Source organism: Melospiza georgiana, chromosome 1 (assembly GCF_028018845.1).
Source record: "Melospiza georgiana isolate bMelGeo1 chromosome 1, bMelGeo1.pri, whole genome shotgun sequence".
NCBI lineage: Eukaryota > Metazoa > Chordata > Aves > Passeriformes > Passerellidae > Melospiza > Melospiza georgiana.
The window spans coordinates 29652513-29677256 of NC_080430.1; the positions used below are offsets into that span (position 1 = coordinate 29652513).

General features: G+C 35.8%; 1 protein-coding gene across 1 annotated transcript in view; it reads right to left on the reverse strand.

Moving 5' to 3' along the window:
• Positions 1–651: 651 nt before the first annotated feature.
• Positions 652–24744, reverse strand: part of MEOX2 (mesenchyme homeobox 2) — a 51676-nt gene continuing 27583 nt past the window's right edge. Inside the window, exons 2-3 of the mRNA XM_058032902.1 lie at positions 14329–14501; positions 652–1900 (exon numbers count right to left, since the gene is read on the reverse strand). Coding sequence (XP_057888885.1) covers positions 1676–1900; positions 14329–14501 — 398 coding nt within the window. The 3' untranslated portion in view covers positions 652–1675. The remainder of the gene's footprint in view (positions 1901–14328; positions 14502–24744) is intronic.

The window sequence follows — 24744 nt, forward strand, 5'->3', positions numbered from 1 at the left end:
GAAAGGATTTGGAAAATAGACACAGATTTCTTGATTGCATTTAATTTTCATGATGCCCTACTGCTCCACATAGCAGAGTTTCAGTGAATGCTCACAAGTACCTGCCAGGATGTGCATATTTCTTGCTCCCTCTTTTTTTCACCCACTTCATTCTATCGCACTACCCAGTCCAATTCATCTCTGAATTTTTGAGGAGATGCTTTGAGTTTTTATATTAAACAGCTTTATTGAACAAAGGCATGATTAATATAAGTATGCATCCCTTCCTTAAATTTATTCCCTTTCATCCATTTCAACAAGTTCTACAAAATAACCCTTAACATTTGCTTTAAATATGGAAAAATGATGGAACAAAGTCTTGTTGGTTTTGGCCGAAGACATCATTAGCTGCTAGTTAAATTTTTCCTGCTAATGGAAAGAGTTTCCCAAATGGATCAAGGAAGAAGGTTTGTCCAGGATTAAAAGCCTAAATTTGAAAACAGCTTTGTGTTGTCCCCAGACGAAATTCCAAAAGATACAAAAAGAGACGGAGCTGCTTAGGCAAAAATCACTTTTAGAGTCCTATGAAATCACTGTAGAGAGACCAGAGTTATTTAAAAAGGATTATTTATTAAACATATTTCTTTACAAAGTACAATCAATGGTTTGCATTAAATTTTGGGGTTTGGTATTTGCCTGTATGTACACAAAAGCTTATAACAGAAAATATGTCTTGATTTTACACATGGGACACAATACAGAGTTACCTTCATATTTTGATTTCTGCCAACATAAGCAGTTGATAATAGCTTTCAGTTTAGCTGCTGTTTTTTCAAACTGAACATGAAGCAACAACATTTCTGCAGAGTTTCAGCATTTATCAATGTACTCAATTATGACAAAGTAGAGACGACTAATCCTTTGGAAAGTTTCCACTGAGCATGAGTGGAACATGACATTTTTGGCAGGTTACTGGACTATCCTTATGATTGTTAAAATCACTTTTTGCAGTTATAAGATAAGAAGAATTGAGGAGCTAGGTAAATTTAATAATACCCTATTAGCAGCAGTTGATAGTAAATGCAACATAAGGTTTGTTTTGTCTGTCATACAAGGATGTGTCCTAGCAGACACTATTGTATTGTTCTCTACTTGAACAAAAGTATCTGCATTTATTGTATGTCTTTGGTAAAACAAAACAAAGATATAGAGACAAAAAGCCATTTATTGTCATGAGTGACTATTGCCATCAGCTAATATGAATGCATTGCTAAAAATTAGTGAAGACAGGAAAATGCTGTAAGGTAAATATATACAGAGTTAAAATACAATTCTTATCCACTAGATAGTGATTTTGTGGCACTGTGGTTTTCAGAATATAACGTCTTTGAGAGCAATGTAATTTTCAGTGCAAGCTTAAGCAAAAATACCTGCCCGCTGTCATAAAAACGACAAACAAATCTGGAATGTTCAAAGTAAGTTTGTCTTCCACTTCTCCACTCTTGAGGCACCTTTAAGACATGGCACTTACTGTAAACCATCTACGAATCGAGAAAAGCAGACACAATAAGCCTGAATTTTCCATAACAACTTTAAAGATCACTGCCAGAGTCACTTGCATAAGTAAACGATGCCTGTGTAAGGCTTGCCAGCAAAGCATCTTTCCTGAGAACGGAGCTGGGGCACTCTGTGTGCATCATAAGTGTGCGTGCTCGGAGCTGTGGTCGCTGTCGTGGCTGTCGTCGTTGGCTAGAGAGTCCCCCGTGTGCTGCAGCCCGGCGGCGCCGATGCCGGAGAGCTCGGAGGGGAGCAGCGTGCCCTTTTTCACATTCACCAGTTCCTTCTCCCGGGCTGCTGCCCCTTGCTGGCCCCCTTTTACGCGCTTCCACTTCATCCGTCTGTTCTGGAACCAAACTTTTACCTTCGCAGAAGAAAGACAAAACAAGAAAATGAAGATGGGGTCACTGAAGGTAAAAGTCAACTTTCTGCCTGTAGCGCAGCACTTGGGGATTGTATTTTCCTAATGTGCCTTTCTGTCTGGATGGTAAAGAGCTTAGCAAGATTTCCCTGAAGACCAGGCAATTCAGTTTTGGGTAGGATGTGAACACTGGGGATAGTGACAGCAAGGGAGGAAAAGGAGCTACTCTTAAGAAGACAGTTGGGCTATCTGCTACAGACAGTTCTGTAGGAACATCTCCAAGCCCTTTAGAAAACATTCAAAAGATCACATACTCTTGCAAAATATATTAATGCCATTTGTCAGAGAGAGAAACAAAGTCAAAATATTTCCCATCAAGGGACTGTGCAAAAGAACATACAATTTGAGTAACAGAGAACCCTTCATCAGAGGGTAGTTACTCTACAAAACAACTTGCCTGAAATTTGGCATTGCTTTCTTCTTTGTTTCTGTAAGCTGGTGATGAGTTTCAGGTGCACCACTTTAAAGGTGCCTTTTTATTTAAACTTGCTGAAGTATCTGAAAGACCATTTCTTACTATAAGAGCTTAAGACTTCCCTGTCTATTTCACAAATGTATTCAAATTATTGTAGTCAACTGATCCTTTATTCTGCTGCATTTAACCATAGACCCTGATCAAATTTTTTAGACAAATAAATACTCCCAGAGTCAGAAGGCAAGGCATTTATAAATTGAGTCAAAATTAGCAAATAATTTCAGATAAGAATGAAAAAGAAATTCATAACATGGAAGACTAAAAATGTATCTGTGTTTAAGTCATATTAAACCCCAAGATTTTACGCCAGCTGAAACTCATTTCCGCTCCTCCCCATCTCTGTATGGAAATATATGAGGGAAAAGTAAACCTAAATTATTTGCACTGCAAACCACAATATTTTTCAATAGCCAAAAGAAAAGTAAAGAAAAAAAAAGATGTGCATAGCAGCTGTCAAATATATTAGACCAGATTAAAGGCTGATTTCAGATCAGCTTCAAGTACTGTCACTGAGAACAGTATGAATAGAATATTGTTCAGTTTGATTCATTTAGAGTTAATGTTGCTGAAAAATCTCGTGTGTGTGTGTGTGTGTGTGTGTATGTGTGCAGCTCTTCAGATGAAGGTTCCATAGAAAAATAAACAATGCCCGCAACATTTAACTTGGAAAAAAAGCAAGAAAGCTTGCAATGCTAGTATATCCTCTGCTGTGTTTAGCAGAATGTGTTTCGGAGTTTTAAAAGAATCAGCAAGCAACAGGCACAGCAGGACATATTGTTCAACATGAGTAATAGAGCCACAAAAATGCTGTTTTGCTGAATCTGTCTTACACATCCAGGAAACCTCACAGTTTTTAACCTTTACTATTGCTTTGAATTTTGCATTAAAATTTTACTACAGTTGAACTGATAGATAGTGTCGCGCTCTTTGTAGATGTATATAGGAAGGAAGAGAGCTTATTTATTTTTTTAATACTCTATCTTCCCGTTAAAGCCAAAGTGAGCTGTTAAAGCAAAATCACTTGGGAACAGAGAAAAATTATTCCAGGTTAGTTAAGAGCCTTTAAGCAGAGCGCATCTTTTCCTCTAGTCAGCTCACCAGAGCCAAAGAAATCTAGCTTGACAAGTGAAAAAGTGTAAAAGGGAAGGTATTTATTAGTGGCTGCTGTGATGTTGGATATTACCATACTCAGAACTGGTATCAGAAGTGTCCCTGGAAACAACATTTTCAAAAGGGTGCGGCATTGGCAGCTTTCTGGGAGAAGTGATAATATTTTGTTTCATTTTTGGGGGTTTTTTTAACAGTGAAGTTTCCCTTGCAAAAGGCACTGCTCTACTTGTGCCAGGTAGTGCAGTAGACACAACTGCAACCATTATCTGAACATTAAAAATAATACACTTTGGATTGGACCCATTATCACAGGATATTATCCCACTTCTTAGGAAATAAGGGCCAAGCCATTTTTCTTTGGTAAGAAAAAATTACAGGATTGGAGTAATTATTAAAAGGTCCGAGCAATTCTCTGGATATTTTTATGTCCTTGAACATTCACAGAATAATTCACATCACTCAAAGCCTAGAAGAGAGTAATAATAATTTACAGAAAACATGGTTTCAAGAAACATGACAACAATGCATTTGAAGTAAAGGTTTCAGTGCACAGCCTGGATGCAACCTACTTTAACTTAGTGGAATAAGAGACATCCAGGCCTTCTGGATGTGGTCAGTTCATTTGTGAGTACTTGAGAAACTGAACCTAATACTCCTGTGACCAGTCAGACACTGTCCTGGATGGGACAGGAGTGAACAGGATGATTAATGCTTGGCTTCTGTTACAGGTGCTCATTTCTGTTCTCTCACAGAAAAAACTATTTCTCACATCTGCTAAACTGACATTTTTTGACTGTTTTCTACTGCAATTAATTAACTTTTCTGGTTTTCATTTTTATGATGATACATTTTGGTTCTGCTTGTTATAATTCAGGCCATTTTGACAACAGCAGATTTGAGATGAGTCTGTTGTCCTTGAGCATTAAACCCAAAAGATTGACCCCAGGTCCGGGTAATGAGTTACTGAATCCAGGCTGGGGAGTACTTCTTCATTCAGATCACCAGCCTTCAGATCAGCTCATAAAATTATGCCTTTAAAGTGCCTCCACCAGAGATTAGTAGAGGTCAGCATCTGCATATTAGTTGATATAAATCAGTTAAGGGATGATGACTTCCCTTTTCAAGGATGAGCATAAGATACATTTGCATATTCCTCCAAGGATCCAGCATGTAATGCTATGTCTGCAGGTGACCCATTGTATGGGAAACATGGCATTTTGGGAAAGTTGGGCTGAAATGACTCCAGCTCCCTTTGCATGAACTCTCTTGAGTGTAGAAGGAAGAAAGTAACCCTGGCAATCCCTTAGGAGGAAATATACTACTGAATATTACGAACATATAGCCTTCCCATAAAAAGAAAATGGCAACAATGTTAAAAAGGGGGGGGGGGGGGGGGAAGGCTGTTTTGTTCATTACTTTAAATAAACTGCATCTGATTTACTGACAGAATATAAAATAATCAATTGCTTATTTGGTGTGTCAAAAATCATTCTCAAAAGCTAGAAATCATTTATAGTCTATTCTCAAAAGCTAGAAATCATTTATAGTCAAGTTTATAATTGAAAATTTTGTGAGTTTATTTTGATGCCATTTGCTGTGCTAATGTACTGCAGGGTTCTTATATAAGGGAATGCATTATACACACGCAAAATATTTTTTACTATATATTTCTTTATGTCCCCCATTATGAAATATTGAGTGCACTTTTGATCTGATCCAAAGTACACTAATGTCAATGTGAGTTTTTTTTTCATACAGCTCAATAGACTCTAAATGAAGACCTTAATGCTCATTTGCTAATAATATGAGACAGGTACTTCACTTGTTATTTCCTCTAGAGATCAAATTTAGATATTGGAATTCTGAACTTCCTTTGGAGCTGAAGGTCAGTTATAGAGGGTATAATTGTTACTGATATGTGATCCATCGATATTTTAGTAATGGAAAGGAAGTGAAGCAAACTTTGTGTGAAGTAATTCGGAGCATCAGTTTATCTTGGTTCATGGAAAAGAATGCTTTTCAAACACACAACTCATTTAAATTTTCATTCATATAACATGAGTCAAAACAAAAAACCCTGAAAAGCATAAAGGAGAGAGCATAAAGAAAGAAGATAGAAAATAAAAGAAGTAGAATAGAACAGAGTAGAATAGAATAGAATAGAATAGAATAGAATAGAATAGAATAGAATAGAATAGATCAAGAGTGATAGAGAGTGACTGAATGACTGAAAGAAAAATAAAGAAAAATTGAAATAAAAATAGAGAGAAAAAATCCTTGCTGAAATGAACTTTAAAAATTTTTGAAATTTCCCCCAGTGAAAGAACTAGTAGTGACATGCACAACTTTTGCAAAAAATTATATCCTTTAAGAAAGTTTAAAGATCTACTGTGACAAACTTAATAAGATTTACAGAGCTTTTAATGCTATTTTTCAAGCCTGTTAGCTCCAGCAGGGTCTGAGCGTGCTCACCACCTCTCAGAATCAAGTCCTGATTGCCTACTGTTTATGGAAATGCACTCCCTCGTCTCCACCCTTTGACTAGCACAACTTGACTGTATGGAGCAAGCATGTGTATGCACAGAAAACAAAGGAAGTGGCAGGAAATGAGCTGTATTAAAGATGATGGTAGCATTAACAGCTGTTTCTAAATCAGCGCTTATGAGGCAGTCTATTGAGCACATCTGCTTACTGGCACGAAAGCCCTGTTTCTTTTCCCTTAGTCAACAAGTTGTTTAGCATCTGCATCCCCACATCTGATGATTAGACTGTTACTTTAGATACGACTAAATTATTTCTCATCGCATATCTCCTGATCTACAAGATAAATGTTTTACTGTGACCAATTTATTTTAAGGTCTGCTCTGTAGGAATCATAGGAGGGGAGTTAAAACAATGAGGTTGACATTGTTAGTGTCTACATTGCCAAAATAATTATTACATACTTATGATATATAGGTCCTTAGTAGTCTTAAGGACCACATGATGGGCTGTGTTGGATGTGTATCTTTAATATAACTTCCTTATGTGGACATCAACAACTCCTTTTGATTCAAAATTTAAATATTTCCTAAATGTCTGATTTAGTGCTCCTTCTTCAGCAGAGTCTTTCAGTCATGTTAACTTTGACAATAATTGAATGAAAAAGTAATGACTGAATTCAAACTATCTTAGTTCTAATATCAGCTCCCTTTCTTCTTTTAAGAAAAAATACTTTCTCTTTATAAAAGCTATTTTCTGGAAATGAAAAATTCTTTCCTAAAATTCAGTTTTCTATTCCAGGTTTTAGTGGCATGAGTCCTAAACAAGATTAAAATTTGAGGCCTGATATCTAGAGAGCCTTAAAAATTAGAAACAAGAGTGCTGTGCCAGTTGTAGTTATTCTTTTGCTTTAGGGGATCCATATTTCTAAGCAAGAGTCTTTGCAGTCAGTATCCTAAATTCCATGTTTTAATATACCTAAATGATATGTCATGAAGACCAAAGTATCAAGCCTTTAAAGCATTCTGCCTCAGTCAGCCGTTATCCATTTACATTCATTATTTTTAAATCTTTCAATTTACTTTCCTCTGATACAGACAAACATATGAATAATAAAAAATAACACTAAGTTTTCAAAATTAGAAAAAAAAATAGGTTTACTTCCAAACTTTCTTAGGCTTGAAAACATTCCTGTTATTTTTACATAGTACATTTATGCTGCCAAGTTCTAAGGAAAGTCAAACTCCTGAAATTTACAGAAATCTCTGGTGTTATACAGCTGAATCTTGCCTTTTTTGCATGCATACAGATAATATTTTCATGATAGTTTATTCAGAAACTTATAGAAGTAAAATAGAAGTGTACAACCTATGAATAAATATAATTGCTCATAGAATATAACAAAGGAATTCCATTTTCTATTCCAAAGAAAATCTCATAAAAATCTCAAATGTACTTTAGAGATTAAAACTAATTTAAATAAATTTTATTATTAGATGTTTTCTTAGTTAATATAAAATATTTCCAAAATCCATCACTTGAAGAAAATGTACTTATCTTTGGAAATTAAGGAGTGGTACCAGAGCCTTGTGATTAAAATTATTTAAGTCACCTGCTCACTTATTTAAAATGATCTGCTTCATGTTACATTACAGAACTTTACACTGAATGTGTACAAGTACTTTGCAGCAGCTGTTGAGAGAAAGGGGAGGTTTTGGCAGGTGCACAAAGGACAGCTGGAGCTTTTGGCACCCAGGAAGGTGTAGGAGTGAGTTCTGGTTTATCGTTACATGAAAGTCGGTTGAGATTTTGGTACTGCTTAGGTGATACATTCTCCTTTCTACCTCCCACGTTTAAACAGGGATGGAATAGCCATTATATTTCAGAGGACAGCAGTGATAGCAGTACTTCATTCCAGTTTCAGAAGTCTTTGGGAGCACTCAGTTTACCTCCCTCTACTCCCTCCAAAGAACAGTTGCCTTCTCTACTAATGGTCTTCAAAATTGCTTTCATGACCAAACAGCTAATCTTCCTGAATCAAAACCTCTCTAAAGTAGATTTTGCAGTTAATATATCTTAAGCACAAAGAAAATCACTATTTCAGGCACCTTGCTCCTAGTGACTTGTTTTACATAATCTAAGGTCATATTTTTTTGTAAAATTAGTCTTTCCTTTTTTTGGTTGTAGGCAAAGAAAGGCAATCTGTGGGGCTGCTGCTTGAACTCCCTCTACCTTATTCTCCTGTAATACGTCTTTTAAGAGCATACTTTGATCCATTCCTTTACTATGTATAGGACCTAAGAGGGCTTACAGGGATGGAGAGTGACTTTGATAAGTCACTCATAGGACAAGGGGGAATGGTTTTAAGATGAAGGAGGGTAGGTTTATATTAGATATTAGGAAGAAGTTCTCTACTGTGAGGCTGAGGTTGCCCAAAGAGGTTGTGAACTTTCCGTCCTTGCAAGTGTTTTAGATTGGAGTGGATGAGGATCTGAGCAACTTTGTCTAGTGAAATGTTCCCTGCCCATGGGCAGTTGGAACTAAATGATCTTTAAGGTACTCTAACCCAAACAATTCCATGATTCTATGATCGTGTGATCCAAACCTACAAAATAAACAAATGGTGGAAAACTAATTACCTTAAGCTAAACTTTCCTCTTCTTTGTGTAGACATTTACCTCCATGAATTACTCATATGTAGAGTATTTTACTTCATGATAAAAAAAAAATTTTAATGTTCATCACTTTGCACCCATTTTGCACAGATCAACATTTCTCAATGGCCTCCAAAAGAAAAAAAAATCTCCTTTATTCTACATCTTCATTTTTGACTCTACAAAATAAGTTGTTCTCCACTGATTTCTTCTATTTCTTAAAATGACTACAAATGACAAATTTAAAAGCTCCCCTCTCCCTAAAGAGATAACAGAAGAAGCCACATCTTTCTCAACTTGAGCTTAAGAAAGAGCAGGGGTAGGTAATAGCCATGCCTCAAACACTTGGTAAAAGCAGCTGTATGAGCTGCTAATATTCCTGTCTATATCACATATGCTTCTTGGCACAGCCGAGGTTTCTCCCCACCCAGAACCTCATGGCGTTTCTCTGCAGGTGTAGGGTCCATTCACAACTAACAGCTTGAAGTTCTTGGATCTTTGCATATGAATTGCTTGTTTAAATTCAACCAATACTGCAAATTAAATATGCTGATGAATTTTTGCCATGTAATTTTTTTTAAATAATTAGTGCACAAATCGAAATTATGCACTAATTATGTCTAAGTTTTCTAGCTGAATTCTTTCCTGAGAAAGAACAGAGGTAGCACAGTGACTCTTACTGTTGGTACTTATATTGCTCAAGACAAATATCATAGTTTTATTTTATTAACAGTGTTACTTTAAATAAACAAAAAATCTAAAGGATTTCAAGCCATGCAGACTCATTATTATAGGGTGGATAGAGTGTGCTTAACACATGGAAGTGTGGAATGAGCAGCTGCCTTTCAAAGATGTGACAGCATGACAGACTGATGTGGTCAAGCCTGTCCTATCAATACAGTTTGATTTTTGTTTAAAATATTCACCACCTAGCCTCAGAAAACTAGCTTCCTAAAGTAGAAAATTAGTTATGCCATTTAATGCATGAAGAGATATTTACACTTCCAGCAGCTGTGCAGAACAAACACATGATGGAGGAATGTTGAATTCCTGTTTTCTTGCCTGGGTGACCAAATAAAGCTACTCTTACCTTATCAGTGAAGTCTAAAAAATGCAGTGATTAACCTCCATTTACCTTTGTAATGCTGAGAAGTATTTTAATCAAGTCATTTGCGATGAAATTTTGAGGTAACCAGGTCTGGAGAAAAATTTTCTAATGGTAAGCTTCATGTAGTATTTGCATGATCTTAACAATGCAGTGCTACAGTGTGGGTTATGGTACTATACCAAAGTATGATTTAAATAATAGGGCTGCTTGATTCCATTTCTGGCAGGAAAAAGGCATCACAAAGCTTCTTTCTTTGTGACTCATTCCATGTTGGTACCACATGCATGGAAGTCAAACGCTTGGTACGAAAGCATTCTTCACTTGGAAAAAATTTTGTCCTTTGCCTATGCAAAATCAATGGCTTTAGGGTTTTTATAAATTATTGATATCTTCTAGGCAGATATTGGAAATTAAAGTTGAGAAGAAATAAAGCTGTTGTTGCCATCAGCAGAATTTAATCTGACTAGGTGGGATTTTCCGTTTGTGTTGGCAAACTGAAGCATTACATTACATATTTGGACTGTTTATTCCGGTAACCTTAGCTAGCCTGAAGAACTGCAACATTACTCTTTTGATTAGCTCCATGCAAAAAGATCTTGTGAGATGGAAAGATCTCCTACTCTTTCTATATTTGGCAGGATCAACTCCGTAAAAATGTCCATTTTGCCACTCCTCTGATACCCCGCTGCAGCTGCTTCCTCCCCTCATCCCACGGTGAGATATTAAAAAGTCTGCATGGAACCATCTCCAAGTGTATCTGGAGGTACAAAAAAGCCAAGAATGCGTTTGTCAAGGTTACAAATATCTAGGGAACTCAGATAGTTTTTAGTCTAACTAGCTCTTCAAAATATAATAGAGGCCTGCCAGCTGAAAATTATTAACTGCTGCCTGATCTGGGATTGTGAGTGCACTCTACAGGAGAGGGAGCAAGCATTATATGTACCTATATTTCTGGAGTTCTTACAATACCATAATAGAGCCATCCTACCACCAGATGTGCTTATAATGCTCTCAAAGTGCACTCTTTATATCTAGGCAATTGAGGCACTTATTTAATATCATCCTCCTGTCTTGTAACTCAGGTTTCCTTTTTAGGGAGTGATAGGATTATTTCCTTCTCCTGAGCCATATGTAGGGGCTTTTTTCTGGGTTTTTTTTTGGGTTTTTTTGGGGTTTTTTCTGTGAACTAGCCTTCCATGAGTCATTTATGTTTGAAATGATCTTGTAAGTTATTTCAAAAGTCAAATGAAACCTTACTGTGATGACTGCAGAAAACTTTAATACTCTTATATAGCTTTTTAAATATGGTTAGACATATGCTTTTTTCTACAGCTTATTTAAATGCCAGAAAGGTAATTATGAAGTGTTAGTTGGTCAGTGCCTCTTTTAATCTGTGGCATATGGTAGAAATTATCACTATAGTCAAGAGGAAGATAGAGATTTTTTAAGTTAATAGGCTACATGATTTATCTCACATCTTGGGGAATAACTGAAAGTTGTAGCTTTAAGATGACCCAACAATACTTTCCCCAGATTATTTTGTTGTTCTTCTTTATCTGAATAATACACTTGTCTTTTTTAAAAAATCCTAACTAAAAAGTAATGCTAAACAAATAATTCCATCAGGTCTGCTCTCAAACCTATCTTCCAAGCAGATGCATTATTTCACCCAATAGCCAATGCTACTATTTTGCCATTGTACTATCTCAAGGAAGTTTCAAAATTCTCTGTATGTAAATTCAGTGTTTCATGAAAGATCAAGAAATCTCCCAACACCAAGGGGTCTACAGCATGAGATCAAGGCTATCACTTGTGTGTTCACTACTTTCAAACAAAGGAACTATCAGCTATTGCACTCTCTGCAATGCAGCTTTGGGGAAAAATAGTAAAAAGAAACAGTTCTGCAAACAGCAATCTTCTAAAAGTGCTATCTCATGGGAAAGGGGGGGCATGGCCGATAATGCCATCATTCTATTTTAGATCATTTTTTGCACCTGTTTAAGGTAGGTATCAAATATGATCTCCTCTGTAGGCATGGCTACATGAAAAAAAGTCATAATGGTAGTAAGAATGAAAATAAGTGCTGTTATCTCACTCAAGGGTAATGATTGATTTTGGTAATGATGGAAAGGCAGGTCCTGAGGAGACTTCCCTCTCTTAACTGGAGAAAAAAGAAGTATTAATGTCACACCACACTCACCCTGAAGTACATTTTTAAGTCACTGGAGGAATGCTGATATAAAACAAGTATACAAGAAGAGCCAAGTCTTTTGATTTATGGCATTCAGCTTCTGAAGTGTGCCATATACCATAGAAACCCATACCCAGATCCATGCTATTTACACCATTTTTCTATCAAAGCAATAGATTTGGTTTAAAAGAGACATTTTTACTTTATAACATTACTTGGCTATAACATACATAACCATATGATTCAGAAACTGAAAAATATGTCCAGAATTTCCCCTCAGTGTTCACTTTTTGCTTAACAATACAGTTTTTATGTTTTTTGTTGTTGTTTTTTCTTCTCCTTTTCTCAGACCATTTTACTGTGGGAAGATACAGAACTGGATTCTATCAAACTAAAAATCTTAATGCTTTCCTTTTCTAAGGTGGTGTTAAGCAGGAAGGCAGGAAGGAAGGAAGAAGGGAAGGGAGTTATCTCTAGGAGCTCAGTTGTCACTCTGTGATAATCTGGGGAAGCAGAGAAGGATTAGATTACATAAATAAAAAGACTAATGACAGTGCTATAGAAATTACCACAATAATCTGCAGAATGCTTAAAACTGATGCTTTGTGATAGCTGGAGAACAGAAACTACTACCATGACTTAAATAAATTCTCTGTACTTATATAGCTGGACTGTCTTTTCTCCTCCAAAAACAATATTTAATATTTATCTTATTTTCACTATGCTAAATGCTTTTAGATTAACTATTCCCTTCAGGATAATGAACTGTCTCTTCATTTAGTTTACTACTCAACATGATCTTTGAAGAAAAGAACATAGAATTTATTTGGGGAAACACTTAATTCTAGGCCAAATTCACCATTTTTAAATGTAGAGCTATATCCAGCTGACTGATTCCTGTCAAATTTGCCATCAGATATTTTTTTAAATTTATTTATCATTGTTCAGTTTCATGCCGACTCTACCTTTGTCACCAAGACAAGAGTTCATTCTTTCTCCCCTTAGCTGTCAAAATCAGGTGTGAGTCTAAAAAGCATAGACAGTGGAAATGAAAAACAGGCAAAATTTTATCAATTATTTGACACAAAATAATGTACTTCAAAAACGTAACTACCATACATAAGTAACTGAAAATTACCCCAGTGAAACCTGGTACTGTGGTCAAATCAAACAAGAAATTGCTGTGTTTTTCTTGAAAAGCTCAAAGGCACAGCCATTTTCTAGAAGCTTTCAAACCAAAAAGCTGTTGGATTTGCTTTTGTGAGTAAAAATGTGTGCATTTTAAAAATTATTTATTGTTTCATTTATTTGCTGGATTTGATATACATACCTATGGCAGGTGCTCAAGAAAATTGCAAATCTTCTTATATGTAGACTTCACAAATCATTATGCTATTTTGATACCTACTTTTGACTATATCATCATCTTACTGATTGCATCTAAAGCAATCCCTCAATCTCATATTAATTCCTGAAAAAAGAATGACTGTCTATCAGTGGGCAAAAAGCTTTCTATTTTAATATTAAAACTGTAGGAAATATTTAATGAGATTTTGTGTATTTGAGGCCAGTATTCTAAACTTCTTTACTAAAACACATTTTCAAAATGTGTACATTGATGTAATTATTATTTGAAATGTGACTTCACTACCTATTTAGTGTATAGAGATGAGATCCTGAAACACTTTAATACATGTGTAACATGGATATTTCCATTAGAAATTAATGTGACAACATGCATGATGAAACTTAAGCACATGCAGAAGTGTTTCCTGGACCAGGGTTTGGTGAGCAGGAAACCAATAACAGTGATAAGAAATTCCATCATCTCCGCTGCTTTTACAGAGCAGGGTAAGATAAAGGGGTTTAAAATGCCTGTATCCCAGTTTTGCTGGCGTTCCCATTTTTGCTGCCATCTGGAAACAGGATGTTCAGAAACTCTGCATTAATGGCCACTGCATATACTTAATAGGCTGAACCAAGTTGCTCGTATTTGTTGCATGCAGGCAAACCAACTCCTTGTGCATACAGTGTTTGGGACCTATCCCCTCTTCAATGACATCAGTGTGGACAGATTCAAAAAGATATGCACCCATCTAACAGATCTATCACTCATGCTTTTATCTTCCATCTCTGCCTAATAGATGAAGTTAATCTGTAAGTGGTACATATGAAAGTATAAATTACTTTCACAGCAGAGAGATAATAAATGTCTATAATTTTGCTAAAAACATTCAATCTGATGTATCAACATAAATATTAGCATGATAAACAGGAGCTTTACTGTGAGGAGCTACTAATTCCTGGTACATATTGTGCAGGTATTTAAAGTCCATTATTTTTCATCAGTACCTGTCTTTCAGTGAGGTCAAGATTTACTGCTATCTCATATCTTCTCAGCCTGGTCAAATAGTTATGATGAGCAAATTCTGCTTCTAGCTCTCTGATTTGCTCCTTGGTGAAAGCTGTCCTTTCCTTCCTGGGTTTACTGTTGACCTCTGTCTTGTAGTTGCCTTCTTGGGAATCTGAAAAAAAAAAAAAAAAAAAAGGCAAAAAGTGATGTAATGTCATGAGAAGTGTACAGCTAAATAAAAAACAAGCCCAAAGACGACAACAACAACAAGCTAAAGTTACATCTTTCAAACTTTCTTCTCTCTGAAACACACTCTTGCTTTCATTCCTATGGATCCTTTGCTGTAAATCAGGAAAGCAGAAGTAATTCTGGCAGACTTGATCTGCTGCTTCCATTAAAACACATCAAACTTTAGCTTAAAACCTTGCAGTGTTTCATTTTCTAACAATTCTCTGAAGAATTTCTGCAAAGCGTCAATTCCTTCCCACTGCTGGCAACTCTCAGTGCATCCAACCAGTACAGGATGTGTATCATTTGATTACTGTATAATGAGTAATACCTCAAGAATCTCTCTCCCCTATCATTTCACTAATACCTTAAGCCAAAGCTGTTTTACAGCAGACACTTTAAGGTTTAGTGCAGTTACACTTTCAGGGAAAGCAACAGACAAAGCACAGGAAACTGAACACATGTCTAAAGGAAGTTGGTCCTATCCCATGTCCCATGGGATCTCCTACTCACGCTATAGTGCAGGTAGGGGCTTTTTGGCACAGCTGGTATCAGTATAGGAAATTTGCTACCACTGATGCTCATTACCTAAGGGATACTTTGGCCACAATAAGAGGAGCTTTGCGGAAAGTTTCATTATCACCCTCACAATTCCTTTTACTCTCAGAAACAGATATATTTGGTCCTGACCCAAACTACTGAACTCAGTAACTCAGTGACAGTCATTCTATTGCAGTCAGTGAAGTCAGCTTAAATAAATGAATGTTCAAACCATAAGGAAAAAAAAGATAGTGGAAAGCAAAAAAAAAAAAAAAAAAGGAAAGAAGAAGAAGAAAAAAAAAGACCAGACATTTGTAAGTTTGGGTATGATACAACACCTATATATCCAAAATTAGCAGGAGATCAGTACAAGTATCATTAGTCAAATTCTGGCCTCACGAACCATCTTAAAAATGTCACAGATTAATTCACACTTCAGCTGTTGATTTAAATAGAAACGTGCATCAACATCCAAATGAACTGGCTCACAAAAAAATCCCTCCCTGGGACTCTGTGTCAGATGAATCATCAGCATGCCTGAGCCTGTCCAACTGGCCAATGAGTCTGGTTTCAAATCTACATTTTATAAAGGTATAAGAATATTTTCACTTTTTGTCAGTCACTCTGTTACTTTGAAGGGAACTTTGGGGGGTTTTGAGGTTATTTTTAATGAGAACTGTTGATTCTTGACTCAGTGCTATAGTCAATAATTCAAAATGTTTTAAAGCTAATGGCTGCATAGCACCAAACCTCTGCTTTTGCTGACATAACACACAGAAATTTGCTTCAAATGTGAAATGTAGTACTGGCTGTATGATTTAGAGTGTCCATCAAAGTTGTTGAGTGTATCTGGGAGTTGTTCAGCCACAAGTACAGTAGAGATTTTAGGACATTAGCTGGCAGGCCCATTGACAATAGTGTGGGGCCAAGGTCTATTTCCAAACTCAACATAGAAAACTTGATGTTTCAAAACCACTTTACACCTAGAAATTAACATTTCTTCCTTTATACTAATAGGCAAAGTAGAGTCACTGTAACTTCTCTCCATGTTTTTCTGTTTTAGGAATATGCACGTTGGTTTTTTCCTTTAAATTTCTCTGTCTGCTATCCCATTATAAGGTCCAAATACTAGTAGATCACCTGAATTTAAATACTTAAACCCCTAAATCCCCATTCCATTGAATCACTGAAGAGACACACCTAAATCATTATTTTTACCATTTTGGCTAACCATTCCTATACTGCCACATGTGTTTCATACAGGCTTGAAAGCAGATGGGTGTGCATAGTCATTATGTGCGGCATGATGCAGAAATAAATTTTATACAAATAATTTCTAAAGTCCTCCTATAACTGTCCTGGTCATCCTGTGCCTGTGTGAGGCCATGAGCCAAGAAGTCTTCCCATGTCAGTACTTGCTGTAAGAGAGATCCATGGCTCACTGCTTCCCAGACTAGAGGTTGTGTCCTTAAATAAAAGTAATGTAACTACATACGACACTGATACCATATCAAAAATTAAATACTAGAAATTAAGACATAAGTCTGGATACACAACAGAAAGAGGGATCAAGGCTATAAAACCTTGGTAGCTACTTCTATTGTGAATGTTTGAAGGGAAAAACTTAAGGAGTACCCATCCAAATGTCTCCCAGGAAGACACTGATCTCTGTAAGTGACTGAGACTTGTAACATGAGCAATTTTGGCAAGCAGATGATTCCATGAGGAAAATGGCTTTGCTGTTCAGCAGCAAATGGTTTTTTGTAACATTCAGAGCCAATGGTTCTTGGGATACTGAAAAGGGAAGGGGAGGAATACTGGGATAAGGAAAGGGGAATATAACTGCATTAGTAGCCTACATCCATCATCTTTGCCAACAGACAGGATTCAGAACTGCTATCAGTGTTACCCCATACAGATCCCGTGGAAATATAAGCATTCTTGGACTATTGGTTACTTAGACATTTCTTCCATTGCTGGATACTACCTTTAATTCAATGCTGGATTCTAAATGCCTGACAGCCATAGTTTTGTTAGCAGTAAGATTCCACGACCAGACTGACACAGTGGAAAAGTTGCAGGATTTTATTTATTTTTGAGAATATTATTGATTGGATTTGTAACAGTGTAAAAACCACATGGTATATTCAATCACTACTGAAAGCAGAAATTGGAGAGGTACACAGAAACCTGGGACAGGTCAGAGAGCTGATTCGCTCTCAATACTGAGGTAATGTAACAGAGCAACTGGAATCCCAGGAAATCTGTTTCAAAAAAAATACAGCCAGCAAGACAATAGCATTTTGCTTAATGCATTTGAGATATTGAAAATATATTTTAAAAGAGACTGAAATGGGTACTAGTTAGGTAATCATGAGTCTCTTGCTGTCATCCTGCTTGCTGCAGTGTCACTGTGGTTCATGTGCAGGCTGCCCTTTATGTGCTATTGATGTCGTACTGCTTGGAATTTTAGTTTTAAAATTTGGAGTTGTTTTAATTTCCAAGGAGAAAGAATCTAGGTTTTCTAATCGGCTGTTGTTTTTTCAGCAGTCTCTATAAAGCCAAGATTGGGAACTCCCATCTCTTTCTGACCTTCAGGACTCTGTTCATATCACCTGACTAGCTTCTCTTTGGTGGAAAATGGGTGGGAGACTTGGAAGAGATTCTTGGCAGAACTCACGTCAGCCTACATCTGTTTTGCAGCTGTTGCAACTAAGGCAAGAAAAAGGTCCCAAGAACCTTAGTTTTCTTCTACTGGCTACATCTTATGCCAAGTGGTAGGTGTAGAGGCAGAGAACAAAGCCTAGGGGGAACTCAGTTAGACTACTTGCCTCTCAAAAGGCACACATAAAATACATACAGATGGTACTAACCACTTGATGAAAAATACAGTAATCTATATTGTCTGTCTTCCGCCTTCTGTCAGACCAATTCTGGCACACTTTCAGAAGATGTAGCCTACTTGCAGGTATTTGTACCTTATCAGTCTCTCCTCTGGAAACCTTTGTTCTTTAGATGTCAAGTAATGTAGGCAGTTAAACACTGCTTTGAGGGATGCAGGTCATGCCTTTTCTTAGAACTGTTTTTATCACTTTTCAAAAACTCCAGGCATCATCTTTAATATCTCCTGTTAGACAAAAATACTTGTTGGTAACTGATGTAAGAAAGTACTGTTTGGAAAGACATTCAGAGTTATAAATGGCTGTTCCACAAATCTTTGAAGACTAAGATTTTTGCCAAGTTTAATAAGAGCTCAAGATTTATTTTTAAAAAAATCATTCCCTATCGCACTATTCCCCACCCTCAAAAGTTACTTCTGCTTTACTTTAAGGAATGGTTTGTTCTTAATCCCAACATTTGTATTATCCCATCAGAGTTCCTATTTTCTTCTCTCTACATCAAGAGCTGAAGCATGCCAAGCAAACACAGGATCAAATCCCTATACAGTGATAATTTTGATGTTTTTACTTCTGATACCTGCCTAAGGAAAAGAAAGACTGATCACAGAACATTGAAAGAGACTGGAGGAGTTATCTATGGTACAAAGATCTGCTAGCAACCAGGTAGGGTCAGAATCAAAGGTCAAATGTGCAAGAAACACCTATTTTTTCTTGGATTAGTTCAACAGCTGGCATACCTTCATTTCTCAGACAGAAATGAACATTCAGTTAATACCAGGAATGTAAATCCCCAGACAAAAATTTTCAAAAATTTATCAGACTGCTAGTGTTCTATTGGTAGTTACAGAAGATTTTCAGATCCTGATATGCACACTGAGAGTAAATAGTGACAATAACCACTAATGATTTTTGACAAAAAGGCCATAAGAATTTCACCTTTATTGCTCAATATTCAGGTTTTCAACTTTCACTAATAGTTTGCAACACTTACCCATGAAAAGCCCCCAGCACTAGCAAACAATTTCTAAATTTATTTCACTATTAATTTATAGTGAAGTTGGATAAATTATATGTCCTTAATTGTGTATCTTCCTATAAATGATGATCAAGAAAACAACTACAACATAGGCATCTACTTTGAAATGAAGCTATCTATGCAAAGTATTAAAAGCAAAAATCTTGCTACTTCTGACTATTTTAATGTTTTATGAAACAATATTTCTTTCAAACATAAATCTTAGACATTTGTTTAAATAACTGGTATGTAACAAAACCTTCTAGAAATCAAAAAACACAATAATGATATGTGATTCAATTCAAAATGCTTGCTTACTTTTCTTTTTTCTTTTGAGATATGAACAATATGAACTAAGGAAAAAGTAGCAAAGAGATGGTGCAAAGGTCTCCATATGGTTCCTATTTTTTTGCCAGAAACTACGTGTGAGGGCAAGATTTACCCAGAAACAGTCGCCTTCAGACATTTTTGACTTTTGATCCAGAATATTATGAAGTTTTTGTATGACTTTTATTTTCTAAATTTTCAATTCAAAGTTGCGTAGAATTAATATGAAAATTTACCCTGTATCCAAAACACTGCTCTTTACTTTGCAGGTTCATAAGTTAAACCCTTACTCCCTGCTTTTGTGTAAAATCTTTGTACAAAAGAAAAAATAAGTCCACGTATCTATGGTTACTTTGATGCACCTTCTGTTATTTGCACCAAATGTTGCAGACTTTATTAATCTATTTTTGTTTCATAATTTTCCTTCTCTTCACAGTCATTTAAATAATGTTCTTAAAAGACTTTGCCTAGTGAAAAAGTGTACTTCCAAATCACTGAACACCTTCAGTCTGAGTGCCTCTTTTGAGAATGTCATTAAAAGTATTTCTGGAGCTGCAATTCACTAAATATTGGAACAGACAACATCATCATTTCCATAATTCACAACTCTGCATGTGCAAGTGGACAAAACTGCACAGTAGCACAAGTACGATGTCAAAACTACATGAATCCTTCTTTTCAGTCTAATGAAAGCAAACTTTTGTTTGCTTATTGATTTAATGCTTTCTAACAGTCTGTGACAATTAACAATTTAAAACAGCCTCATATCCGCACCCAAAATAAACACTGACCTGGCACAGCAAAACCTGTGGGTATTCTGAAACACACTATATACTGTCCTAAACCATTACCTACTGGCTGCTGCTGCCAACATTTTGTTATTATTGCCTTCTGAAAGTAAAAGTCTAGGAATTATACTGCAGTATTGGAAACATTGATTCATAACACTGTAGCAGCTAATGCTGCAGGTTCTGGAAGATACCTCTGCTTGAAAAGATATCCTTTTACCTTCTAACTACATAGCATGTACAGGTCACTGCTTCTTCAAACTGTGCAGACAGGGAGGACAACATATGTATTCTCTCATATGAGTGAGAATAGTAGTGATCTAGTGAGTAGATCTTCACTAATCTCTGTCCAAAGTCTGTGTATAATCACAGTTTATCATAGGAAAGGAGACAAAAGCTTTCCCTGAAAATAACTTCTCAGACTGCATTTTAATATGACATTTTATCCTCTGGGATTGAAAATTCCCATTTGCAAGTACATTCTGCAGATACATCTCCTACATGCAGCAACAAATAACACATGCTGGGTTTTTTGCCTTTTTACCAAACGAGTTTTATAACTCGCTTTCATGCAGAGAAGCTTCATTAAGTGATGTCAGGACCATCTCCCCAATAATTAGGAGTGAATGTTCCAGAGTAAAAGCTAACCTATAAAATTAAACCAACAGATTTTTCTGTACAGGAGCTTCTTAGAACAAAGATCAAGAAGTGAAGAAAACATCTAGTTGAGATAGAAGTTTATATAACTTCTCTTTCCAACCAAGAGGAAGAGAATAAAAGTGAAGAGCAACCAAACCCAGGCCAAACACTGTGCATACCTCAGTCATCATCGTTCTCATCATTTTGATGAAAATTCTTCCCTGGAGAGGGGCTGTATCAGAACTCCAAGGAGGCATTAAAAGGTTCCTTTTGGCACTACATTATTTTATAAAAATGATACTTGGGAAAAATGTACTTGGGAAAATAGATCTTTGCCATGATGGTATTTGAAAGATGCAAAGCACTACAAACTGTAGGGAAGTGGTTGCTTGAGAAGGGAAATGAGTGTAAGACACACAGAATTTACTTAGATAATACCCTCTCAGTAAGTCTTATCACTCTAAAATCATAGGTTGTAGTTTTTGATTTAGCTTTGCAAATCAGAGACCCTTGTCCTGCCAAAAATACTAAGCAGTGTCGTGGGACTCAGGTCAAACAGAAAGCCATATATAACTCACATCTAAAAAAAAAAAATCTTTTTAAAGGAAAAATACTTAAATACTTAAGTGGTAAAAAATGGATTATGGATCATTTAATCCTTTGACCAGTAAACTGTTTGAAAAAATGCTTTCTCTCAAGTACATGTAGATTTGCCTCTTTAGGCAAAATTAGGTTGAGGTTGCTCCACTTTCTATGACATAAAATGCTATACCTCTAGCTTAAGATATTGCCAGCAAAAATTGAGATATGGGTAAGGAATAAAAAAAATGTTGCAGTGATTTGCTGCTAAGAAAGTCACCAGTAATATACCAAAATATACTAGTATGCTTTCTGCATGTGCTACCTAGAATTTAAACATCATGAAAACAGAAATATTACTTTTTTCTCTGAAAAGCCAGACTGCCACTGTTGGTGTATTAGAATCCAAATCACAGTGGGATGGGAACATATGTCAAGTGATGCATTTTACAAACGTTTTTTCATATAGTAACTTCTTTATATAAATGGCCATTAGTTTTATGTGCTTTCACATTGGCATTAAAAGTCCTTTATATTTAAGCAGCAGTACATTCCAATGCAAAACTAGCCATGTTTACTTCCCAAATGGCAGCCAGCACTTGATAATAATTCTGTTGCTTGGAAAGTGCAGACCTTGTGGATACTATTCTTTGAATCAGTGAGTAAAACATTTTTAATGTGGTTACATAGTTACTCTATGGAAAGCTGTCAATTATTTAATTTTCTGCTACTGCTATACTAAATCTGCATTGTGAAATTCCAAATATACTTCTAATAAACAATTCTGTTTTACCTATAAGCAAATAGGCTTCAAATTTTTTTTACACATTATTCACATTATCCATAGTTTGCAGAAATCAAGGTGTAATTTGATTACAGACTTCACCAAGTGTATAGCCTAGACCTCTTTCTTCCAAAGCATCATTTGAAATCTTGAGTTGAAATGATTTTTCATAAAGAAGAGCATTTCCTTAGGCTCCTTCATATATATTTTTTCAAAATATACAGACAGAACTTGCAGTCAGAATTATGCTGACTTCTAAGTTTGCTTTTTAAAAAAAGTTTATTGCAATTGCATAACCTCCTGTCTGAACAAAACAATACATACTTTGCATATAAGCCAAAGAATCTAGGATTTTAGTTTTTCATACTTAGCAATAAAAGTTGAAACACTTTACAGCAGTTTAATACTATTTCTTGAGGGCTCCATATTGCCTAACTCACTCCTCTTTCAAAGATTCAGGATACAGTTACGCAAAGGAAAATATTAATGGGTACCAACAATTCCACTTTAACTCTTTCTAAGAATTATTTTGCTGCTACAGGAAACAGGAAGCCATTTCACAGTGGTATTTTTAATGTAATTCTTCCACGTGTGTTACACTAGCTAATTTTTTTTTTCCATTCATCACGAAACAGATTTATTTGGGACCCCTTAGTGATGTAGTGAAAATTTTATATATGTTGAGCATATGACAGAAAAAAAGCAGTGTCTGGAGCAAATCTAACATCCAATACTTCTGTTTAATCCTATGTTAGTGTGCCCTTTCTCAATTTTTTTTTTAATTCAGTCTGCTTGAAATGTTTTTACTCTTTCTAAAACCTGTCCTTTTTAAACACCCATAACTGGCCTCCAAAGTGTGTGTAGCACCTTGCAGAGCTGCAGGATCACAAATCACCTTCCATTTCCCAGTCTTGATGAGTGTCACAACCCCCACACACAATTCCATGTGGTCATTCTCTGCCTTAGTGGCTGTCCCTAGTGGACATGGCTCAGCTAGTGTGGCATTACAGCTTTCAGCATGAGGCACAAATGTAATCTCTGTCTGGGCCTCTAAGAAATATAGATTTCTGTGCAAATGTATTTGCCTGCATATGTTTTAGTGACATGTTTTGTAAATCTTATTATCCCTCAGAAAGCATTAAAATGAAACCAACAGGCCCAGCTGTGCTCATAACCTACCTGAGCAGATATCCAGACTTTTTTCAAAACAGAAAACACACACACACACACACACACACACTCCCTCATACCCAACAGGGTGGATTTTCTGGGTATCTTCTATTATTTCATTCACTGTTTACTTTACAGTACTGTGCTGAGGTATAACACTAACTATAAAACTGGAAAAACAGTGAAAAGTATTTTCCCACATACAATTAAAAGGAATTACCTGTCTTTCAGGGAAAGCCAAAATAAAAAGCATTGTAAAATAAAATTTTTCAGATGTTTTACCTATTTATACCATTGGCTTTCAGGCCAACCATGAAAGTTTCATTTTTCACTTAAAACTATTACTAATGACTGCTTTGGAAGTTCTGAATATCAGCTGGTTTTGACTTACCCTAAAAGTTCCCCTATTTAGCACCATGCCACATTTTCCTTTTTTTTGTTTTCTCGAATGATTATCGTAAATGGCAGAATCCATTAAAAGCACCCAAAGGATTTGTCATGTTTGATGCTAACACAATTTCATTTTCAACCTAGAGTATGGGTTAGTTATAGCTAAGAATTGAAAAAAGCTCACAATAATTAAACTGAAAACCCAAAATACTTCTCTAGATAGAATTTTGGGTGAAGGAAATAAATCTGTAAAAGAAATAAAATCTAGCTAATAATTCAGGTTTAAATTTTCTTCTAGATATATTTTACTAAATATTTTAGTCTGGGAGGTCTTTTTGACGGCTAATTTTTCTTGATTGTTAAGAATCAACTTACATAATTAAAGCCTGTGATTCATAAATGGAAGCTCTGGCAGAGTACAACTAAAAAAATCCTTCAACTTCCATGTGGGCAAAAAGATGTAGTATAGTTTCTGGAGGCCTTCCTGTATTTTAAGATTAGTGTACAAGAGAATACTATATATGCAAAAGAGGAAGTTACTTCAAGTATGGGTTCAAGTACAGCTTTTGAAATGGCAGAATTTTAATGCTGTACTTGTACTGCTCCTTTTTATATTATCTAGTGAGACTATAGTTACAGTAAATGAAAATTATAAACCTTCTTTTAACTTTTAAAATGGACTGCTACTTCCAAATGAGTTAATATTCCCTACAAAGTCTTAATTCTTTATTTAGAAAATACAGTAACAGGAGACTGATTGTGCAAACACGTCAGTGTGTATGTAAAGTTCTGGTCTCAAGTGAGCCCATTGAAAAAAATATGCTAAAAGAAAAAAGAAGAAAACCCCCACAACCCAAAAGCACCCAATAATTAAACCCCATGTCCTCAGTATTTTAGTCAAATTAAAAAGTAATTATTTTCTCCAGCTTTACATCTCCTTGTCAGTAATGCAAAGTCTTTTTGTGATCACTAAACTCACACAAAAGTAAAAACTTCTAAAACTTTTGTTTTCTCCAATCAGGGAGACCATTTGGCAAACAAATGTTAAATAATAG